At 34.4% G+C, this 20,464-nt stretch overlaps 1 protein-coding gene across 3 annotated transcripts; it reads left to right on the forward strand.

Moving 5' to 3' along the window:
• The first annotated feature begins 954 nt into the window (after positions 1–954).
• On the forward strand, positions 955–18,970 carry LOC135072510 (nicotinate phosphoribosyltransferase). Of its 3 annotated transcripts, XM_063966462.1 has the most exons (12): positions 955–1,130; positions 1,416–1,557; positions 1,808–1,978; positions 2,157–2,283; positions 2,354–2,437; positions 6,983–7,110; positions 8,275–8,737; positions 10,171–10,436; positions 11,019–11,137; positions 14,189–14,350; positions 15,202–15,330; positions 15,757–18,970. In XM_063966462.1, the coding sequence occupies exons 2-12, from the start codon at positions 1,485–1,487 to the stop codon at positions 15,832–15,834; spliced, it is 1,800 nt and encodes a 599-aa protein (XP_063822532.1). In that variant the 5' UTR covers positions 955–1,130; positions 1,416–1,484; the 3' UTR covers positions 15,835–18,970. The 3 variants fall into 3 exon arrangements, with proteins under 3 accessions (XP_063822532.1, XP_063822524.1, XP_063822539.1); XM_063966454.1 differs by having other exon boundaries at positions 955–1,557; XM_063966469.1 differs by having other exon boundaries at positions 955–1,557; positions 8,275–8,587.
• Positions 18,971–20,464: the final 1,494 nt, after the last annotated feature.

A 20,464-nucleotide genomic window follows, 5' to 3' on the forward strand; every position in this document is an offset into this window, starting at 1 on the left:
CATTTGCTGTATTTTAGTGAAAAAATAAGGTTTTTGGACTTTTAACGGAAATCCGTTGTTTTGTCTTCGTTTGCGCGTGACCTTTACCGCGATTCCGAATTTGCACCTCAGCTGGAATGAAAAACGGAGCGCAACTGGAGATGAAGTGCCAATGAATTGGAGACGTTAAAAAGTAGCGTAATCGGAGCACTGAATTACGACGAGCCCTGATGCAGACGAACTATTTTGCATCGGGACTCGTATAAATTATATCCCCGTGTTCCCTTAGGTTTCCATTTAACTATCCTCACGCGAACTTCTTGAGAGAATTTAACTTTTCTAACGTGTTCGCAATATTCGAGTAATTTAGTAGAGTAAGTAAACTAGTCTTTAGTAACAAAACTAATCGCTACTTACTATTAAACTGTTCGCACTGGTTGAGTACAGTTTGCAAGTAAATTAATTAATTTAGTTATCAAAACAAAATTGACTAAACTATTCAGTAACTTAGGCTGAGTTGCACCGCCTAACTTTAACAGTGACTATAACGATAACCGGTGTATATTTTGTATGGAGTTTGACAGATTTTTGACGTTTGTTAACGTCAAAGTAAGATGGTGCCCCAGCCTTAGTTGACCAAATTTTTAGTGTTGTTCACAGACATTACTTCTAAATTACTCGCCATTCGACTAATTCACTCGGCTAGTACGAACAAGGCTTTAATAACACAAATGTTAATGTAGTAATAACACATTAAACGTTACTAAAACATAATATGAAAAAAAATAAAATTATTTTAAACAATCTAATAAGTAAATAAGTTTGTTTTAGTTCAAGGTCGTTATACCTGTCATCGGGCTTGGTCGGATAACCAAATGCCCAACAAGAACAACCCTATGAAACACGGAAATTTGACACTAGTGACATCTGAGTTTGACATTTGATTTGTCACTGTCATTTTCAAGAATCCCGTGCACTAGTCGTTCGTCCCATCTCTTTCTAATCTGCTCTTTTAATAAAAAGCAAGGACGAGATAGTTGCGTTAAATCAAGTTGAATTAAAATTAAAAGTATAAATAAAATATGAATAATATAAATTAACATCTTCACCGTGACGTCCGTACTGAACCGCTCATTTTAGTTTTAACGCCAGTTAGTACATACCTTTAAACTTTATTTAGCAAGTTAGCTACTTTTATCACACAGTTATTGCATTTTTGATCAATGTGATGTAATATTGTGTAGTGTAAAACTTTCAATTTGATGGGGACGCAAGAGTTTTAAAACTTTTATACTCACGACCTTCAAAAGTGACCTTAAAACTTGTATAGTCAATAGAATTAAAGTGCGCATGTGTAATATTCTGTCAAATCGTGTTTGGCGCGCTGATAAGCTCAAACATACAAGCTGTTGATCGCAATGAGTTTGTTTTTTTAGTCGTTCAACAGATACCGTGCATAGTTGACGTACGTAACATAAAATAACGCGAGTTGGTCATTAACTAAAATGTCTAACCACGATTTAACCTGCAAAGTGAGAACGGCGAGACAGAATGGCATTGTGCAACCCCTACTCACTGGTATGTCTAGCAATATTTTATTTTGGAGCGAATTTTGAAATTTGTTTTTCTGATGCACTTTGAAACATCTTAACATTTGGAGCAATTCAAACTTTAACAACCTACACTAATATTTTCTTGAAAAATAAATAATTTCAAGTGAATTTTTTTCACTATCTTTAAAAAATTTATTATTAAACATCTTTAAATGCTGGGTGGATAATATTGTGCTTTGACCTTATTTACATCTTTTTTTATTTTTTGTCTGCAGACCTTTACCAAATCACTATGGCTTACGCTTATTGGAAATCTGGTAAAGTGAATGATGTTGCTGTATTTGATTTGTTTTTCCGTACCAACCCATTCCATGGAGAATTTACAATATTTGCGGGACTTGAAGAATGTTTGAAATTTCTGCATAATTTTCATTATTCAGACAGTGGTAAGATTTTTATTCTATTGTTGCATTAAATCTAAAATTATAATAAATTAAAAAAATATAGGTAATAAGATACGATACAATACGATAGGTATGAAATAAAATATATTGGTTTAATGCGTATAAAATGATTATAACACTAAAAATTGTACATAAATAATGTATCATTTAATTTTTTTAGATATAGAATATTTAATGCAAACACTGCCAGATAATATTGAGGCGGAATTCTTTGCATACTTAAAAGATTTAACATGCAAAGATGTTAAATTGAGCGCCATTGAAGAAGGTTCAGTTGTTTTCCCAAGGTAAATATTTTTTATTTAACAAATTCTCCTATCTTGACGATTGAGACTAATGGGTGTTTTAATATTTCAGAGTACCACTGTTAAGAGTAGAAGGACCGTTAATTATTACTCAATTACTGGAGACAACCCTATTGACCCTGGTTAACTTTGCTAGGTAAGTCGGTGACACAATAATATTCAAGGCAAAAAGTAATTGTCTGTGTAAATTAGTGATTCACAATGTTTAGTCTTTATACTGAATTTTGTAATTTTTATGGTAATATGGTTTGGGGTAATGTGTGGAAATTGATCTAAAAGTTCTAAAGTTGATCTAATATTTTATGTATAGGTCATCTAGACTTAACTTAATAATTATTTATATGATAAATTATATTATTTCAAATATATTTTTTGTAAATCATTAAATTTTTTTTAATCAAGGCCAGTCCAGTTTATAAAAAAATATCCAGGATTTATTAGTAATGCTTCTCTAGAAAATTATATTCAGAACAAATAAAAAATATCAAGAAATGACATTGGGAACTTTTTGCCCCACTTTTCGAAAAGTAGCGGACACAAACGAAACCTATCACAGATGATACATACTAATATCCAATGAATTTCCGTGCATTTTTTTTTCTCTCTTATATGGGAATATTGAGAAAATGAAGTTTTAATATTTTATTTTATTTTACATTTAGGTAACATTTTTGACGACCTCCGTGGCGGAGAGGCGCACACACCGGTTTTCAAGGTGTGCTGGGCCATTCCTGAGGTCCCGGGTTCGATTCCGGGCCGGGACAATATAGAAAACGATCTTTTCACATTGTCTCTGGTTTGGGTGTGTTGTGGTTCGTCGTTCCCGATTTCCATAACACAAATGCCTTAGCTACTTATTTTGGGTTGGAGTAATGTATGAGATGTTGTCTAATATTAATTTAAGTATTTATAATATTTTATTTATTTATATTATTTTATTTATATTTTTTATTTATTTATATTATTTTATTTATATTTTTTATTTATTTATATTATTTTATTTACTTTTATTGGTTACTCTGCAATGCCAAACAACATAACATGTAAAAATATCAAATCATTTTAGACAAATATATTTTCAACTTAGACTCGTTATATCTCAGAATTCCCATATCTCACAACATAGCGCTTTAAGTGAATATACCTACAAGTATAAAGCTTTGAAATAAAATACGTTTCATCTTTGTCCGCCGTGGGGCATTTTCTCATATTAAAGTTCCCAATGTCCTTTAAATTTATTAATTTTCATAAGGGTAAACCTTACCTTCTATTAAGTTCTTTGCTTCATCATGATTATGTCCTTAATTTATTAGTGATTGTTAACATCTTTATTCAATAAATTTATCATCTTAAAAGCAGCCCCAACCCTGTTCAAATAAGAAAAAATTTAATAAATATGTAGGTAGTTACTTTCAGTAACCAGCAAAACTGTTTAACTACCTACATAATTTAAGATACACACCTACTGTGTATTTTAAATTCAGGAAGAATTATGAGAGCTTATCTTTATCTACTTCTAAAGTTAGTTGGTAGTTACGTAGTTATGAGTACACCCTATTTAAAATTAAAACAATACAAATTCGCTTCGTAATTTTTAAAAATCGAAATAAGAATAATTTTAAAATAAATGAAGGTCGCGGTAATTTTACCTACGTCGTGATTTGAATGTCAACAAAATAAAATTCCACCAGAAGAATTTTACATTAAATCTTTCTGAAAACGGTTACATGTCACGATTTTTAGGGTTCCGTATTTAAGGAACCATTTTTACGCTTTAAGTTGCATGTATCACATCACCTCGTCTAATCATTCAATCAATACCTACGTACGATAGGGTGTTTAATACTGAGGTTTAATATTACAAGCTCATAGGTACTTGTACTTCTCAGGCATAAGATATCCGCATGCCGCATGTGTATTGTTTTGTTACCATAAATAATACACTGTTTCTCACCTATGAAACGAACAAAATTACCTACGTAGTATCAGTAACCTTTTTCAAATGCATTATACAGATTTATATTATGTACTTAGTACACTAGGTGTGCCCGCGACTTCGTACGCGTAAAAATAGTTTGAATAATATTTTTGCAACATTTTTCTTTACTCCTCCACCCCTATTGGCTGGTAGGGTGAAGTTATGTAACTTAAAGCCTTCCTCGATAAATGGGATTTTTCATATCGGACCAGTAGTTCTTGAGATTGGCGCGTTCATGTAAACAAACGAACTCTTCAGCTTTATAATATTAGTATAGATAGCTGTATTACCAGGCCTCCGTCACTCGCCTATGCCGGCCGAGATAATTACCTACAGCGCGCGACAACTTCAAGTTGCAAATCAGTCATGGCTGCCACGCGCCTGTGTACACACGCGTACCTATACTCGCTCAGTCGATCATCGTCGCAATCAAGGTTTATTGTTCCAACAGCACTGTTATTCGTCTTTATAATGGAAAATCGTAATATTTAAAAATGATAATTAACTGTAGTAATTTAAATAATTAAAAATAACAGCATTTTTTTAAAATAAATTTGAAATACTTATGGCAAAAAGCTATAGCAAAAACATTATTTTAGCTAATAAAACATTAACTTTACTTCACCGTGTCTATTTTCCGACACTACACCTTTTAAAACTGTTTGTCCAATTTCGAATTATCGCAACACTGAAGTTTATTAATAGGTACTTTGGAGATGGTACGAAATACAAACACCACTAGATTAACGTTTACTAATCGTAAATACAATAATTGCTTCTCAAAATTAAGTTTTTATTTATTTTACTTTGCTTAAACAACCCTGACGCTTGAGCTGCGAGGTAGATCAATTCTGATCACAAAAAAATTGCGCTCTTGTGAGCGTAGTAGTAAGGTGCGATTTCGAATGCACCAGGTTCGTTGGAAATTTTGCATTATTATTATTACCATTAAAATGTCGGCATCTGATCCTGATCAAGGGAGTGCAATTTCTGTTGCTACTATTATGTATTCTGTGGTATTACCCACATACTGTTATCAGTCAGGCTCCACTAGTTCAATTAATTGCTGTAGTCACCATTATCTATATTGGAATAACTTTGTATGAGATAGGATATATCTAGAGTAGCTACATTGCAATTTGCATCCAACTAAGCGTTGTTATCACTAAAAGCACTGTTTCGTTTTAATTTGACTTGATCCAACTTGAATAGTGTTGCTATTGAAGTATACTACTTTGACCTTGAAATTCATGATCTAGATGTTATATCTAAAGTTTATCCACTGTCTTACTTATTTACGCAAAGCTCGTCTTCATGTCTTATTGTTATGAAGTCCGCCATTTGTACATCTTCACGTGTATCATAAATGAAATTTAATGATGACAAAATATGGTACTTACATAATTATACCTAGTATAATATTGAGGAACTTTCACAGCTTAGATCAGTGGCTCCAGGGATAAATCACCTATGACATATTCGCATCGCATGTCTTGTACCTCCTGTTCCCTTAATAACTACACAGGGTGTCCCGTAAAAAGCGTGCCAAACTTAAGGAGAAGATAGACTAATGGATGACCATCCATAAAAAAATGCTTAAGTAAAATTCATTTCAGAGATTTTATGAGTTTTTTAATTTTTTTTAATCCCTATTTTTGTGCTTTCTCTTGTTGCTCTGGGTATAATTGGGCAAATAATTTTCAAGATGAATAAAAAGAAGAATAAGAGAAATATCTACTCATTTGTACACACAGCAACAAGAGAAAGGCTCAAAATTGAGGACAAAAAATCGTATCGAAAATATTAATACCTACTTTAAAAAAAAATAGATGGCCATCCATTAGTCTATCATCTCCTTAAGTTTGGCACGCTCTTTATGGGACAGCCTGTATACAAACCAAAATAATACTTATGTATTACTAGCTGACCCGGCGAACTCTGTTCCGCCTAAAAGGCAATAAATAAGCCATCGCAATTTTTCCTTATTTGCTCACCGTTTAGACCTACCCTGGACTACGACAAACATTTTAAAACCAAAATCAGCTCAATCGGCCCAGCCGTTCTCGAGTTTTTATCAGACTAACGAACAGCAATTCATTTTTATTTATACAGGGTGGAAACGTTAAGTGATCTCACTCGATTATTTCTAAAATATACAAGATATTAAAAAACTGGTTACTGATCCTGAAAGTGCTTCACGAGCTCTATCCAATGGTACCAATAATAGGTTACAAAATAAACTGGATCCATTCGAAAATTCAATGTTTCCAGCTTCCATACATTTAGTACAGCCACAGTCATGGCACTCATGTCTTGTTAATATTATAGCAAGTAAAGCCTGAAACCAATGTTTTCCAAGAATAATTTTAAATAGAGTTCATTTTAAGTGTTTATTCATCATTACATTTTAAAATTAATACCTTCCATTATTGTTTGGCTGGCATACATTTAGTATGAAGGCTGAAAACATGAAATTTTCGGATAGATCCAGTTAATTCTGTAACTTAATATTGGTACCGTTAGATAGAGCTTGTGAAGCACTTTCAGGATTAGTAACCAGTTTTTCGATATCTTGTATAGTTTAGAAATAATCGAATGAGATCACTTATCGTTTCCACCCTGTATAGAAGATATAGAAGATAGATAGATTAAATTACTGAATCGATTGTATGAATTTCATACTACCTTCATCTTTTGTTGTAGCTTGATGGCGACGAATGCTGCCAGGTACAGAATGGTAGCCGGTAAGAGCGTGTCGCTGCTGGAATTTGGTTTGCGCAGGGCACAAGGTCCAGACGGCGGTCTTTCTGCTTCGAAATACGCTTATATTGGTAATTATTAGTTATAGCTATCTATTTAAAGTATTTTCGAGTTTTTAATACTTAAAGTATTTAGCCATTGTTATTTATTTACAACGAATGTTGCAAAATATGTAATGTGCAAGTGAGGGTAACTACTACAGAACAATGCTTGTTTTGTTGTAGCGTTCAGTCATGCTATTAAATTAGAAAAGATCGTCTGTAAATAACAAAGGAAGTAGGTATGTAACAAACATAATATGTGTCTTGATTTTGTAAATAATAATAAAATAGAATCACTTTATTTTACACCATAAAGTGATTTTATTTTTATTATTATTTACAAGATCAAGAAACCAGAACAAGAACAAAAAAATACACAGGAACAGTACAATTTAGGTGGTCTTATCGCTATAAATCGCGGTCGAAAGGAGTAAAACCATAAAGTAGGTAAAACATTTGAGTGTGAGAGTCTTTGCATAGTGACGAGCTTTTTTCTCCCCAATCGCGAATATTTGTGAAACAGCGTAAATTAACTTGTTCTCGTGTTATTGATTGTATTAGCGTGTATCCGCCCCGGGGCAGGTGAAACCGATCTCTTAGTGCCTGGCACGGGCCGCCCGCCCTGTTCAAACTGCAATATAACACACCGCCGCGCCACTGACTCATAAGAAGCTCCAATAGCGAATATACTTTTATTTAATAGCTTTAATCAGGCAAGTTTTCGCGAACCTCGCCCTTGAACGCCATACCGTTAGTCATGCCTACCAAAGTTTCCAGCTCCCATCCATGCTATCTAAATTCCACGATCTACTTCAATAGCTTCACGTATCTATTGTCTACGACCTTCTTCACCGTTATATAACTTACATATTGTACGAACGGTTTGCATGATACCGATACGTAGCTGCGACTATGGCAGACTTAGTAAAAAAGTCGTTGACTTCTAATAAGCATTGTTGATATCATTGAACGTAATTGCTGAGCTACGTCACCGCTCCTTATAGACGGACGGATGAATTAACATGAAGTTGTACTTGTAAATGTGACGGTATTATCACATATTATTTATCGGTCATCGAGTGATTAATATCCTATTATTCAAATTAGTACTTTGTACCTTGTTCCTTGATGACCACATTAATTTAGTTATTGAGTCATTATTATTGTGATTTACATCGTAATGTTTATTTTCAGGTGGTTTTGACGGAACGAGTAACGTTTTAGCCGGGAAAATGTTCAATATACCCGTGAAGGGGACGCACGCCCACTCGTTCGTGACGTCATTCAGCACTCTGGACGACATACATTCCGTGCTTCTGAGACACGCCGACACACAAGAGCCTTGCAACTTGCTAGAGCTGGCCTCAGAGTGGCGTAACCGCGTGTCAGCCGTCATTGACATCTCCCCCGAGGAAGCCAGCGACGGCGAACTGGCCGCACTGATCTCGTATGCCATAGCCTTCCCAACAGGTTTCCTGGCTCTAGTGGATACGTACGATGTCAAGAGGTATAATTTTCAAGGCTTACCGTCACGGCACAGGCAGCATATGAATGGGCATTCTGGCTACAATAGCAACTGTGGATCCAATGATACTAGACTACTAAAATCACCGATACATAGTACATATGGATATAGCACGGTCGAACGCACACTGAGGTAAAGATGCAAATAGAAAACACATTGACATATTTTGGTGTCTGATAAACTTGTATTATTGTTTTGCATTGTTCATTTATGTCTAAGTTATGTGGAGTTTCGATTATTAGATTGTTTTCAAAGCTGGCATGCGTCCGGTTCATACATGATACATACTCCTCATCGGGACGGGCATGAATAACTCGCATCTGGTGGGAGACATCACGATGGCACGTATCACGCTGGACTCCCGGCCGCCTAACATACTCATGGCCGTAGTACGATACATTTTCTTTGGCTTTTTCAGTGAAGCGCAAACGGACAGCGCTTCATTTCCAACCGAATGTAAATAAACGAAAACACAATCGAGGAGACTTACATTTGCTTCAGTGTGACGTATTGTCCTGGACTTACGAGCAAGATTAGGGACAATCCTAGTCATTGGGCACAGTTGCATTGTATAGGGATACGCACAAGTTCACAGTAAATATGTATGCATGCACATCATAAACGATCATTCACGTATTAATGGCACAGTTGTAAGATATCTTTATATGCTAGCTGTAGGGTATATCTTTATAGGTATTTGTAGGTAGTTGTTTCAAATGTAGAGATTACGTCGAACGTGACATATACCGCGCAGATATTAGTGACATAATGCTGCATAATTGCGTTCACATCGAGCACAGCCCGCAACAAGTAATTCGCGTAAAGCATTAAGCACGTTGCCTCTGGGACAGTTATAACTAATTACTTTGAGTAGCAATATGCCCTAACCAATTTTATTTACTTACGTTATTTGATTAAAAACTCGTAAACCGCAGTAGGTACCTACTACAATCTTACCTACCTACTTTAAACTCGTAACTTGTAATCGCAAACCGACCCGCGACGTAGTATTTCCTTTGTTTAAAAATATTTTTTAAGAACGATTCGTATGGAAAAATTAGAAAAGATTACTGTTTGAAGAAACATAGTTTTTGTAGTACTTGAATTACCTTGAAAATCCAAGTTTATACGAAAGAAAGAATACCTTAAATACATGAGACCTTTACAAACCTCTGTTTTACACACTAGCAATTGAAACTGTGGACGTCAATAAATAACCTACTTACTAGGACAACCACTAATATAGTTCAAACTTCATTACCTTCAGAGTTGACCCCAAATATTTATATTATAAAGGCTTAAATATGGTTAGTAAGGAATGTGTAGTTAGCAATTGTAATTAGAAGGATGAGTCACAAGTGCCTGATTTTAATCTGCTTAACTTGGGATCCAGTTCTCACCCACAAATGCTAGCCAGATGTCACAATTTTCGCCCTTTCATTCATAACATTATGTAGGACTCACTGCTCATCACGATTTTTATTATTTTGGCTTATATTATTATTATATTGATGGTTAGTGCTTCTTCGATTTTATTTTTATTTAGTTGCATTTGTTTTCAACAGGAGTGGATTGCTGAACTTCTGCGCTGTGGCTTTGGCTCTAAACGACTGTGGGTATCGAGCAGTGGGCATCCGTATTGACAGCGGAGACTTGGCTTACTTGTCAGTACTGGCCCGGGAGACCTTCGAACAAATCGCTGAAGCCTTCAAACTGCCATGGTTCTCCAAACTGACCATAGTCGCGTCTAATGACATCAACGAAGAAACCATACTGAGCTTGAACGAGCAAGGCCACAAAATCGATTGTTTTGGCATTGGGACGCATTTAGGTAATGTTCTTTTTTGATAACAGCTTAATGAAACGATTGTGCACAATTCAACAACTCTTATGTTTATACTGATAGTTACATTGTTGCCATATTGTTTTGATATGTTTAACTTTAGGAAAGTGTATGTCAATGAGAGTATTAACTTCGTGATTAAGACAGGGAATGACGTCAAGGCGTAAACATTAGAATTTAAATTTACAAAACTTTATTTTCATAAATCCAGCTAGCAACCTCTACAGCTGTAACACTAGCGTGTGGTGTTGGTGTCTGACAATTTTATTCGACTTCTATTGGCACGCCAAAGAAAACTTTGCATTACTTGGATTCTACTTTTGATAAATGCATTGCAGCATTAGATATTGTTAAAAGTTATTGTCGCATGGTGGTTTACATTCGAATTAAAATATTAGCACGATATTTGGAGTCAACATTTTAGACGGCACCTAGTTGGGAAACGAAACCGAATGCCGGTACCTATTTTGTTTGCATTAACTTCGAATTAAAATTATTAGATGCTTCTGTACTTTTTGTATGATGATTTTAACTTTTTGCAACGCTCAAGATTACAATAACTATTTTCAGTTACTTGCCAACGTCAGCCAGCATTAGGATGTGTTTACAAGCTAGTGGAAATAAATGGGCAACCACGAATCAAGCTAAGCCAAGATGTTGGAAAGGTCACAATACCAGGACACAAAGAGGTAATAACAGCTCTATTTATCTATGGAATACCTACCATCATGTAGATAACTATGCCTAATTGATTTTTTATCTTTCCCATCATTTATAAGATATTATCCATATCTATGAAATAATGCAGTATCACGAATATTCATTATGATTCATGAATATTCTGTATTAGGTACACGAGTATTCACAAATCATGACAAACACAATGTGGTTTGTTGTTCATTCTTAAATTGCAAAAAAACATTTAGTCAATATTTTGATATTAAGTATACGAGTCACCTGTCTGTAATTAATCATCACTACAATGACAAGCAGATAAAACATCATCCTATTATTCAATACACAGGGTCGGATTTAGAGGTCGAGGGTGATGGAATTGAATGAAGGTCACTTACTTTAACTGTGTATCAAATCATATTTAAATTACATTATTTGAATGTTATAAATTATATTTACACTTTGATAATCTCTTTTGGTGTGTTCTAGACCCTATTTGGTACACGCCCATTGTTACCCGACTGCGCAAGAAGGAGGGTTATTTAATGATCTGTTTGGGACTTTACACGTTCGACTTCGAATGTGTTAAACTAAATTAAATTACAATTTGCAAGTACATATATATCGATAAAATGTGGCTCTCAAAGTGAAAGGCAATGTTTTGTTATACACATTCATTTGCTTCGAAAAAATTCCTTAAACGTTTAATTGTGGGGCGCTTTCTTGTAGAAGTGACTGACAATAGCACATTATGTTACACCCTCCCCTAAATCCGGCCTTTTTCATTCCGTTCTTTAGAATTTTCGAAGACCAATGTAAGTTCTTAGTAGGTATCTACTTGATTTATTATAAGTACATAAAAGTTTGACGACATGTAAGTTATTTAAAGAGATTAGTAATTATAATTAATAAATAATACAAGATGTGACATTGAAACGAAGTTACCAAGATCTAATTAACATCCACTTCCATAAATTAGCATTCCGCTTTAAAAGGTTTAGTTCTAGGCCAGTGGAAGTTCAAGTCGCTAAAATTAAATTTAGGCTCATATTTTAGAGCTTGTAGTAACCGTTGGCGTATCTAGGAATATTTTTTTAGGTGGGGCTTGACCCCTAACCACACCATGTCCAATGGATACTGAGGGATTAGTATAATATAGATAGTTTGATCCACGAAGTCGCGCCAATTAGACGCGCGAAGAGAGAAGCGCTGGGTGCGGGGAGTTTGATCCAAGCAATCCGAGCGTCATTATTGTAGCGATAACACTCAAACATTAGCGGAAGAATGGTGGGGCGCGTCTTCGTGGATGAAACGATCTATACTATAGTATGCTCTGCTCATGAGTGAGTACTATGTTCGAATCGAATAGGTAGCGCAACTGGTGCAGCTTTACATTACAGGCTATTACCGACTGTTCCGGCTTCAAAATAACTATTTATTTATTTTGAAGCCGGAACAGTCGGTATTGTATTTTATAGTCTAGACTATTTATTATGAAGATAAGGAGGTTTTAAAATACTGGTTTTAATATTAATAACTTACATAAATGATAACTTGTTAGATACGTAATAAGTGATCTTGAACCTAATGATAAGAATGAAAACGTATATACTGTATAGTACAGTCGGTACCACGTCAAGCTAAATACTGGGTTCTTATGTAGTTGAAATAGAAACGAGTTTCCAATAAATATGGGTAGTCTGATGTGCTGTCGTCTGTACAAGTTTTGGTGCCAAGGCTGCATACTAAAGGTAACGCCTAACACCAAATTGAAAATATGAATTCCACAATTATTTTCGACATAATACCTAATATGATATTTAACTGGCTTGTTACGTACTTAAAGCCCATCAATGCTATCCAAATAAATATTATAGACATTTTATATATTTTCTACATTTCTTTCTCTGAGGATGCTCTTCTTGCATTCGTTTTCATGAGCTTTTGTTACTTTTTGTGATACTAAAAGTAAAATTGTACTTTTGTATAAGACGTATTTAAAACCATATTGATGGTTAATGATGCTAGTCTATCTATCTTTTTGTTAACTTCGAAATTATTATTTTAGTTAAAGTATGTACCTAAAGTTTGTTTACCTTTGGTAATACAATGCAATAGATTTGAAAGTCAATGACTGATATTGTAAGTGCTTAAACTAAGACCGATTGCCTGATAGTCAAATTAGGTAAAACAAGTAATGAGAGCACATCATACTTTACAGTGGTATTGAAAAATCGTCCTTGTTACAACTATTTAAGGGGCTAGTAATTAACTTGATGAGACGTTGAAATGTTTCGCGTCTGGAATTTTTCCGCTGACTATAGGTAGGTTATGTACTTTGGATACAAAGTAATGCTATCTCACTTATCATCACTCTCATGATGATAACGCAACTTTATCTGTTTAAGATGATGATAATAAATTACGAGTAGGTATAATTTAAAGTTACACAGCATAAAATATCCAAATTGTTGACTAATGGTACAATTATACAGCACTTATAGATATTTCAGTATAATGTGTTTAGCTCACTTTAGCTGTGTAGAGCCAAATATGGATAAACTACCTACTAGACTCTTATTCGTAAAAACTCAATCAGTTTTATCTGTTTTCATCCTAGTAAATAGACGTTATAACGGTTATCTTAGCCAGTGTTATAGCACCACAGTATAAATCTGTATGTTTTTTCGCAATTTAAGATTCATAACTAAGCTGGAGCCTGTACTTATTCATAAGAGTTAGTAGTTTTTTTTATATAAGTGCTACAGAAATGCACTTGCAATTGGAGCTAGTGGGTTACTCCAAAAGGTACCTACTGGCTAGGGAAACAGGCATTTTCCATGTTTATAGCAAGAAGTGAAGGGAAACGCAGCGTGGGACGTCCACCTACAAGGTGGACCGACGACCTGATAAAGGTAGCAGGAAGGCGCTGGATGCAGGCCGCTACCAAAACCGTGCGATATGGAAGTCATTGGGGGAGGCCTATGTTCAGCAGTGGACGTCATGTGGCTGAAATGATAATGATGATGATAGCAAGAAGTGTACATTATAAAATTTTGTTGCAGGCCTATAGATTGTTCGGCGCAGACGGTCACGCGCTCATCGATTTGCTTCAAAGGTCTTCAGAGCCGGCGCCAGGAGTTGGCCAGAAGGTGCTCTGCCGGCATCCCTTCCAGGAATCCAAGAGGGCATACGTCATTCCCAGCAAAGTTGAACATCTGTACAAGGTGAGTGTCTGCGCATCTTTCTCAACTCGCCCTCCTGCTGCCCACATCACTACGCTCGCCGGAAGCCAGACACAACACTACAGCGGTCTGCGCGGGCAGCGGGAGGGACACTTGGACTTCCGCCCTCCGCGAACGCGCACCCTTGTTTATGTTTTCTACACGAGCGTCCAGTAAACATCATTATACAGTCCACTCTCTTTCATTTGAAGACCCAGTTTGATCCGGCTCGAAGGACTCTTTCATTTCAAGACCCCACTCAACAGTGAGTTTAGAAGTAATATCGATGCATTAGGCACCTGATTTGAAATGCTTTTGCTTTGAAAATCTCTTAATTAGGTATCAGAGTTAAGCTCATAGCAGACTTATCAACTCTGAAAGGGATCAACGCCGAATCGCCTTTCGCGAGCTATAAATCGCGAGGCGAGGCGTTTACGTTACGATTTGTTATGTGCGTTGCAGAATGGAGTTTCATACAAAGAATACTGACCGCCTCAAGTTGATTCGGTTACGATCCCTTTCCGGGTTGATAAATGTGCGACATCCTTAAAATTGTCATGAGTAGTTGGTCAAATCTATACTACAAGCCCAAAATACATTGAGGCGGTAAGCGGTAAGCTCTGGTAGTGAACCTACAGGAATGCGTTACAAAATCGAAACGCTCCCGGTACTGGTCCAATGTGTTTCACTCTGAGGATTGTTGAAGTTTATGATCTGTATTCAATCTGCACAGCGATATAATTTGTCTTAATTACCTAACTAATTTATATTTCATTACATTATCTTTCGTTAATATTTGTCGCTCACGAGTTTTTCAAGTTTCTAACATCCTAAACATTTAAATTACTTTTTAGGTGTACTGGAAGGACGGGCGTATTTGCATCCAGCCGAAGCCTCTGCTCGAGGTGCGGGAGCGGGTGCAGTCATCGCTCCGAACCCTGCGGCAGGACATCAAGAGAAACTTGAACCCCACCCCGTACAAGGTAAGTTAAGTTGTTCATTACTATAAATAGGTACTTCAGCAATCTCATCTCTCAGAACGTATAAAATCAACAGTTATTATTTCATCAGACAATTAAAAATGACTGACTACTAAAAATAACGTGCATGAATCCGGCTATAAATGGTCGTACCTACTCATCACATCATGCTACCATTTTATCACGGTGGGATTCGACCCGCCACCATAGCTGGTAATGTAGGCCGATACGTTAACTACCAGGTCAGGTCTACTAATGGTGGGTTTTTTCCAATCAAATAACAGATTTGATAAGAAAAATATAGGCCGATACGTTAACTACCAGGTCAGGTCTACTAATGGTGGATCTTTTCCAATCAAATAACAGATTTGATAAGAAAAAGATAAAGCAAATGTAAATACTTTATTCAGTTTACGTTCTCCTTTATAGGTGGCAGTCAGTGATGATCTCTACAACTTCATTCACGATTTGTGGCTTCAAAACGCGCCCATCGGAGAGCTTTCGTGAAATTAAATCTGTCGGAGAGACAATCCAGACGAGTGATCACTCGCATCAATCATTTAAAAAGATACAAAATCATTAATCATGGAAAATGCCTAAAAATACCAAACGAAAGTGTCCCAAGGATTCATTTGGAACGTAATAATAAGATAGATATAAGCATTGTGCACAAACACAGTACTACTTAATTTATTTGTTGCATGTTATGTTTATTTGTTACATAGTTTATTATCTTGCCATGCAAATGTGGAACCAAAGTTTAATATAGTGTCACAATTGAAAAGCACCTGTTAATTGGCTTGTTGAGTAAATTACAATGAAAGCGGAAAAATATTTATTATATTAATAATAAATGATAAGGAATATGTAATATTCTTGTATCTGTTACAAAGAATATAATTATAGCACTTTAGAATTAATTAATAAGATAAGATAAAGATACATTTACATTGGTACGAGGCATACGAGGTGCGATGTTTTGTTTCATCAAGTACGTTGAAATCAATGTGAATGTACTTTAACATGTTTCAAAGACAATGAACCTCGGTTTCTCATCAAGTTATCTATAAATAAACTCGAAAACAACTGAACCATTTCAGCTATATTTTTTTCGTACGTATGTCGTTTCAGCTAGTTGCCATTGATGAGAAACCGGATTCATAATACTTACACTAAATTAATAAATTATTTGGACTAGTCAACATAGTTTTTAAAGTTTAGTCAGTTGTTGGCAGTTGCGTAATTAATTGTATAAGATATAAAGTTTCTGGCACACAGCGGGTACAAGTGCGATCATAAATTAAGCGAGATTTTCAGTCCTATTTGCGTACGCAAAATTTCTTTTACATAGTGTTTTCGTAAGCGTCTGCGAGCTAGCTATGAGCTGTCAAATCGTAAACGTGATGCGCCCACAAGAGCCTCGCTCTCATACCCGCTGTGTACCACAGGTTTAAAAATTAAAATACCTAATTGTCCTTTCTGCAGCAATAAATAGATTAACATAACTTAGTTCCATAGAACTACGTATATACCTTTACTATTATAATATTTCGGTATCTACTACATTTAAAGTTAAACGGTATAGGACAAAGGGAAAGGCACACAAATAGTTGAGTTAAGCCATAAAGGTTGTAGGCGTAGGTTTATAGATACATAAAATGTTTGATGTCTAGTAATTCATGATCTAGCACTTATTGTAAGCTATTGATTAAATAAAGATTAAAGTTCTACCGCGGTAAGTGAATTAAATATACGTATAAAAATTAGTTACGCTAATGCTCTTTCGAGCAATTAGCTACCTAACAAATAAGTACTGCACTTTTCAAGCAATCGTAATTTTTAAGTGTTAATTGAATTATTTATATAATCAATTTTGTTTTTATGTTAGTACTTATCGGTACTTTAAACATGTTTCCTATCTATCCTGATAGGTACCTATAACATCCTTTTTATCCATGGTAATTTCGCATTCCTTAGTATTTGAAAAAATGTAAGTAATAGAATGACTAAATACAGACCATACCAAGTAGTTTAAGATCTTTATGATAAATGGGGTTTCTGTTGTTAAATTATTATTTAGGTAAGTATATCCTATACCTATGAATGTTTTAAGTGTAGGGTGGTGATATATTTTACTATTAAAATACTTTGTTAGTGCATTTAGTTGAATCACAGTGTTGGAATATTTTAGCTGTTTACAATTTTAATCATGAAGTGTATAGTGTACGCATTTCAAGTATACAGAGTGGATTTTTGAGACGGATAGGAAAGTAGAGGATTTTTGTGATATATTTTAATTTTAACAGACTGAAATAAAAATATAAAATATAATGAAGATAAATTATTTTAAATAATTTTCCTATAGAATGCAAGTTTACAATCTCTAAAAGTCCGGATGTTTTCTAAGAACTTTTACTTGCATCTAAACCGTTTGTATTTGCCCTTATAGTCCCATAACAAAAATCCACTATGTGCGCATAGGTTGTTTTAACCGTAATGTATAAAACTGATAATTTTCTATTAGTTCTACTTTCCCAAACATAATTTATTTTTAAGTAAGTCGACGTCTGTTACAAGGACTAAAGCGCATTGTCCACCTAATAGAAAGAACAAATATGTATAAGGTTTTAAAATTCGTTGACGCACGTTACAAGTGCGATTATAGTAATTTTAATATATATTTATTTTTATAGATAACATATTTTATACAAAATCTGGAAAAGGCCGAATCAATCATGCTTAGCAAAAATGTCTACCTCTTATAAAATGTATCTATAGATATTTTATTCACTCTGTTTTATCGAAGGGAATTTATTGTACTTTCGTGGGAAAATCACAAATTGTTTAAATACACATAACAACGAATATGAAATGTTTTAATATCAATACGAAGACATCATTTGTTTTGCATTATAACATAACTACAAAGGCACATTTTTTTTTAAATACATAACTTATGTTTTTCTTAATGTTTGAGACTAGAAAATTAGGGGGCTCAAATCCCTCTTATTACAAAAATTTGAGTAAACAGTACTAAATTTTTTCTTATTAATGCACTTTCTCCTTTCTTATTGCAATTTCTTGTTAATTTCTTATTTTTACACTTTTATAATTATAGTTTGCAGGACTTCAGTTTTCGTTTCACTGTATAATTATTTTTAAGCTATAAAATTATCACTTCACGGGATTTATTGGTCTGCCCGCGACCATGACTCGTGCAACCGAGCCGAAACGTCGGGAGGGTAAATATTTTATTTACCGTCTAAAATAGATATATATTGTTGCAATAAATCCCGTGAAGTGATAATTTTATAGTAAAAATGCAACATAATAGTTTAAAATATTATATTTTTAAGCTTCTCGAAATCATTCGAATTTCTTTGTATTTTATTCCTTAAATTTATATAAAGTTTGTACGGGTTACAAGATTTAACACTAGAAATATTATTGAGTACAATGTACAATTAAGCTAAGTACATTCTAGTAGGTAGAATCTGCAGCATTAATACGCAATATGATTTTTGTGCCTTCAGTATAAAAATTGTAGAGCTTTTTTCTCTATTATTAATATGTGAGTAAGGTACACGTAAAAGCTTCTGAAATAGTTATTTATAAAACATATTGAATAAATAAAAATACTTTTATAAAATATTTTAATTTTATTTATCTACAATCAGTGTCCAAATTTTTATGAGCGACCCAGAATCAGTAGCAGTGCAGTGCCTTACATTCTAAGTTCTTTCGTTTCGTTCTGTTTCGTTACTACAATGGTCGAAAAGAAGACCCAGGGAAATTATACTTTTGACTCGGACAAGAACTTCACTTTATTTCCTTCCTTTAAGTATTTGACATTTAAAGTTTTTATTTTCCGATAGCCAAACGTTTCTCAAATATAAAGAGAGTGCTATTAGAATGAAATTACGCTTCAATTTGTTATAATGTGCCTTCATTTTGGCAAACAACAGTAATGGACATAACAAAGAAATTAGAAAAACTACTTTTGATTAAGTTTTTCTACGGTATTATTTGTATTTATAGTTTCTGCTATTGTAATAGCAAAAACAAATAAAACTTTTGATTAACTTTCCCATAAAAATAGTTTTATACATATAAATATAAAAATAACATGTGTTGGCCTGCCTGGACACAGAAAATTTACTGTTTCGGCGAAATACCCAAAAGCATTTTAATTGTATGAGTTCGAATAAGTAAGTTTACTACAAGGGGTTAAAACATTGGTTAAATAAATAAGTAATTAAAGGACAGTGCCAATCCATGTATGGAAGTTGGACCAAGTGCTGCCCAGAATGAAACGATAGTGCATTTTGTTCCTCAGGCCAATACTAATTTGTAAACCGAAGCGCACTGAAATCTATCCCTGGAGTTAGAAGAAAAAAAAGATTTTTGTTTTGAATTATTTACATACAAAATATCATCGATGTATACGTACTACGCATAAGATTTTGCAATTGTGGCATTAAATAACACTTGCTACGTTGAACTTAACCATACTGCATCCGTACACCTTACTTTAGTACGACTTCGACATTCTTTATAAGCGATCAAGCGCTGTTGCAGTAGTTTGGTTACTTGACAAAAGTTAATTATTTCCAAAATGGAGCAATAAGTTTTAGCTTACAATAACTTCAATAATCGATTGTAATACACCAATAAATTGATTTTTTGCAAGTATAGAAAACTAAAACTTCTTGCTTCATTTTGGAAATAATGAATTTTTTCAACTTACCAAACAATTAAAACAGCGCTAGATCGTTTATAAAGAATGTCTAAATCACATTAAAGTAACGTGTACGGATGCATTATGGTTAAGTTCAACATAGCGAGTGTTATTTAATGCCATAATCGTGAAATCTAATGCGTAGTACGTATACATCGATGATATTTTGTATGTAAATAATTCAAAACAAAACTCTTTTTTTCTCTTAACTCCAGGGATAGAATTCAGTGCGCTTCAGTTAACACATTAGTATAGGCCTGAGGAACAAAATGCACTATAGGTTGATTCTGGGCAACACTTGGTCCAGACCCTGGCACTATCCTTTGTGAACTACAAGTTAAAAACATTCTTCAAATCAAAAAATAATAGCTCTCATTAAATAAACAAACCTGGGAGGGA

The sequence above is a fragment of the Ostrinia nubilalis genome, chromosome 1 (assembly GCF_963855985.1).
Source record: "Ostrinia nubilalis chromosome 1, ilOstNubi1.1, whole genome shotgun sequence".
Classification (NCBI taxonomy): Eukaryota; Metazoa; Arthropoda; class Insecta; order Lepidoptera; family Crambidae; genus Ostrinia; species Ostrinia nubilalis.

Coding starts and splice junctions, on each gene's coding strand:
- LOC135072510 (XM_063966454.1), top strand. CDS start 1,485: ATGTCTAACCACGATTTAACCTGCAAAGTGAGAACGGCGAGACAGAAT. Junction 7,111..8,274: donor TTCGAAATACGCTTATATTG/GTAATTATTAGT, acceptor GTTTATTTTCAG/GTGGTTTTGACGGAACGAGT. Junction 8,738..10,170: donor ACGGTCGAACGCACACTGAG/GTAAAGATGCAA, acceptor TGTTTTCAACAG/GAGTGGATTGCTGAACTTCT.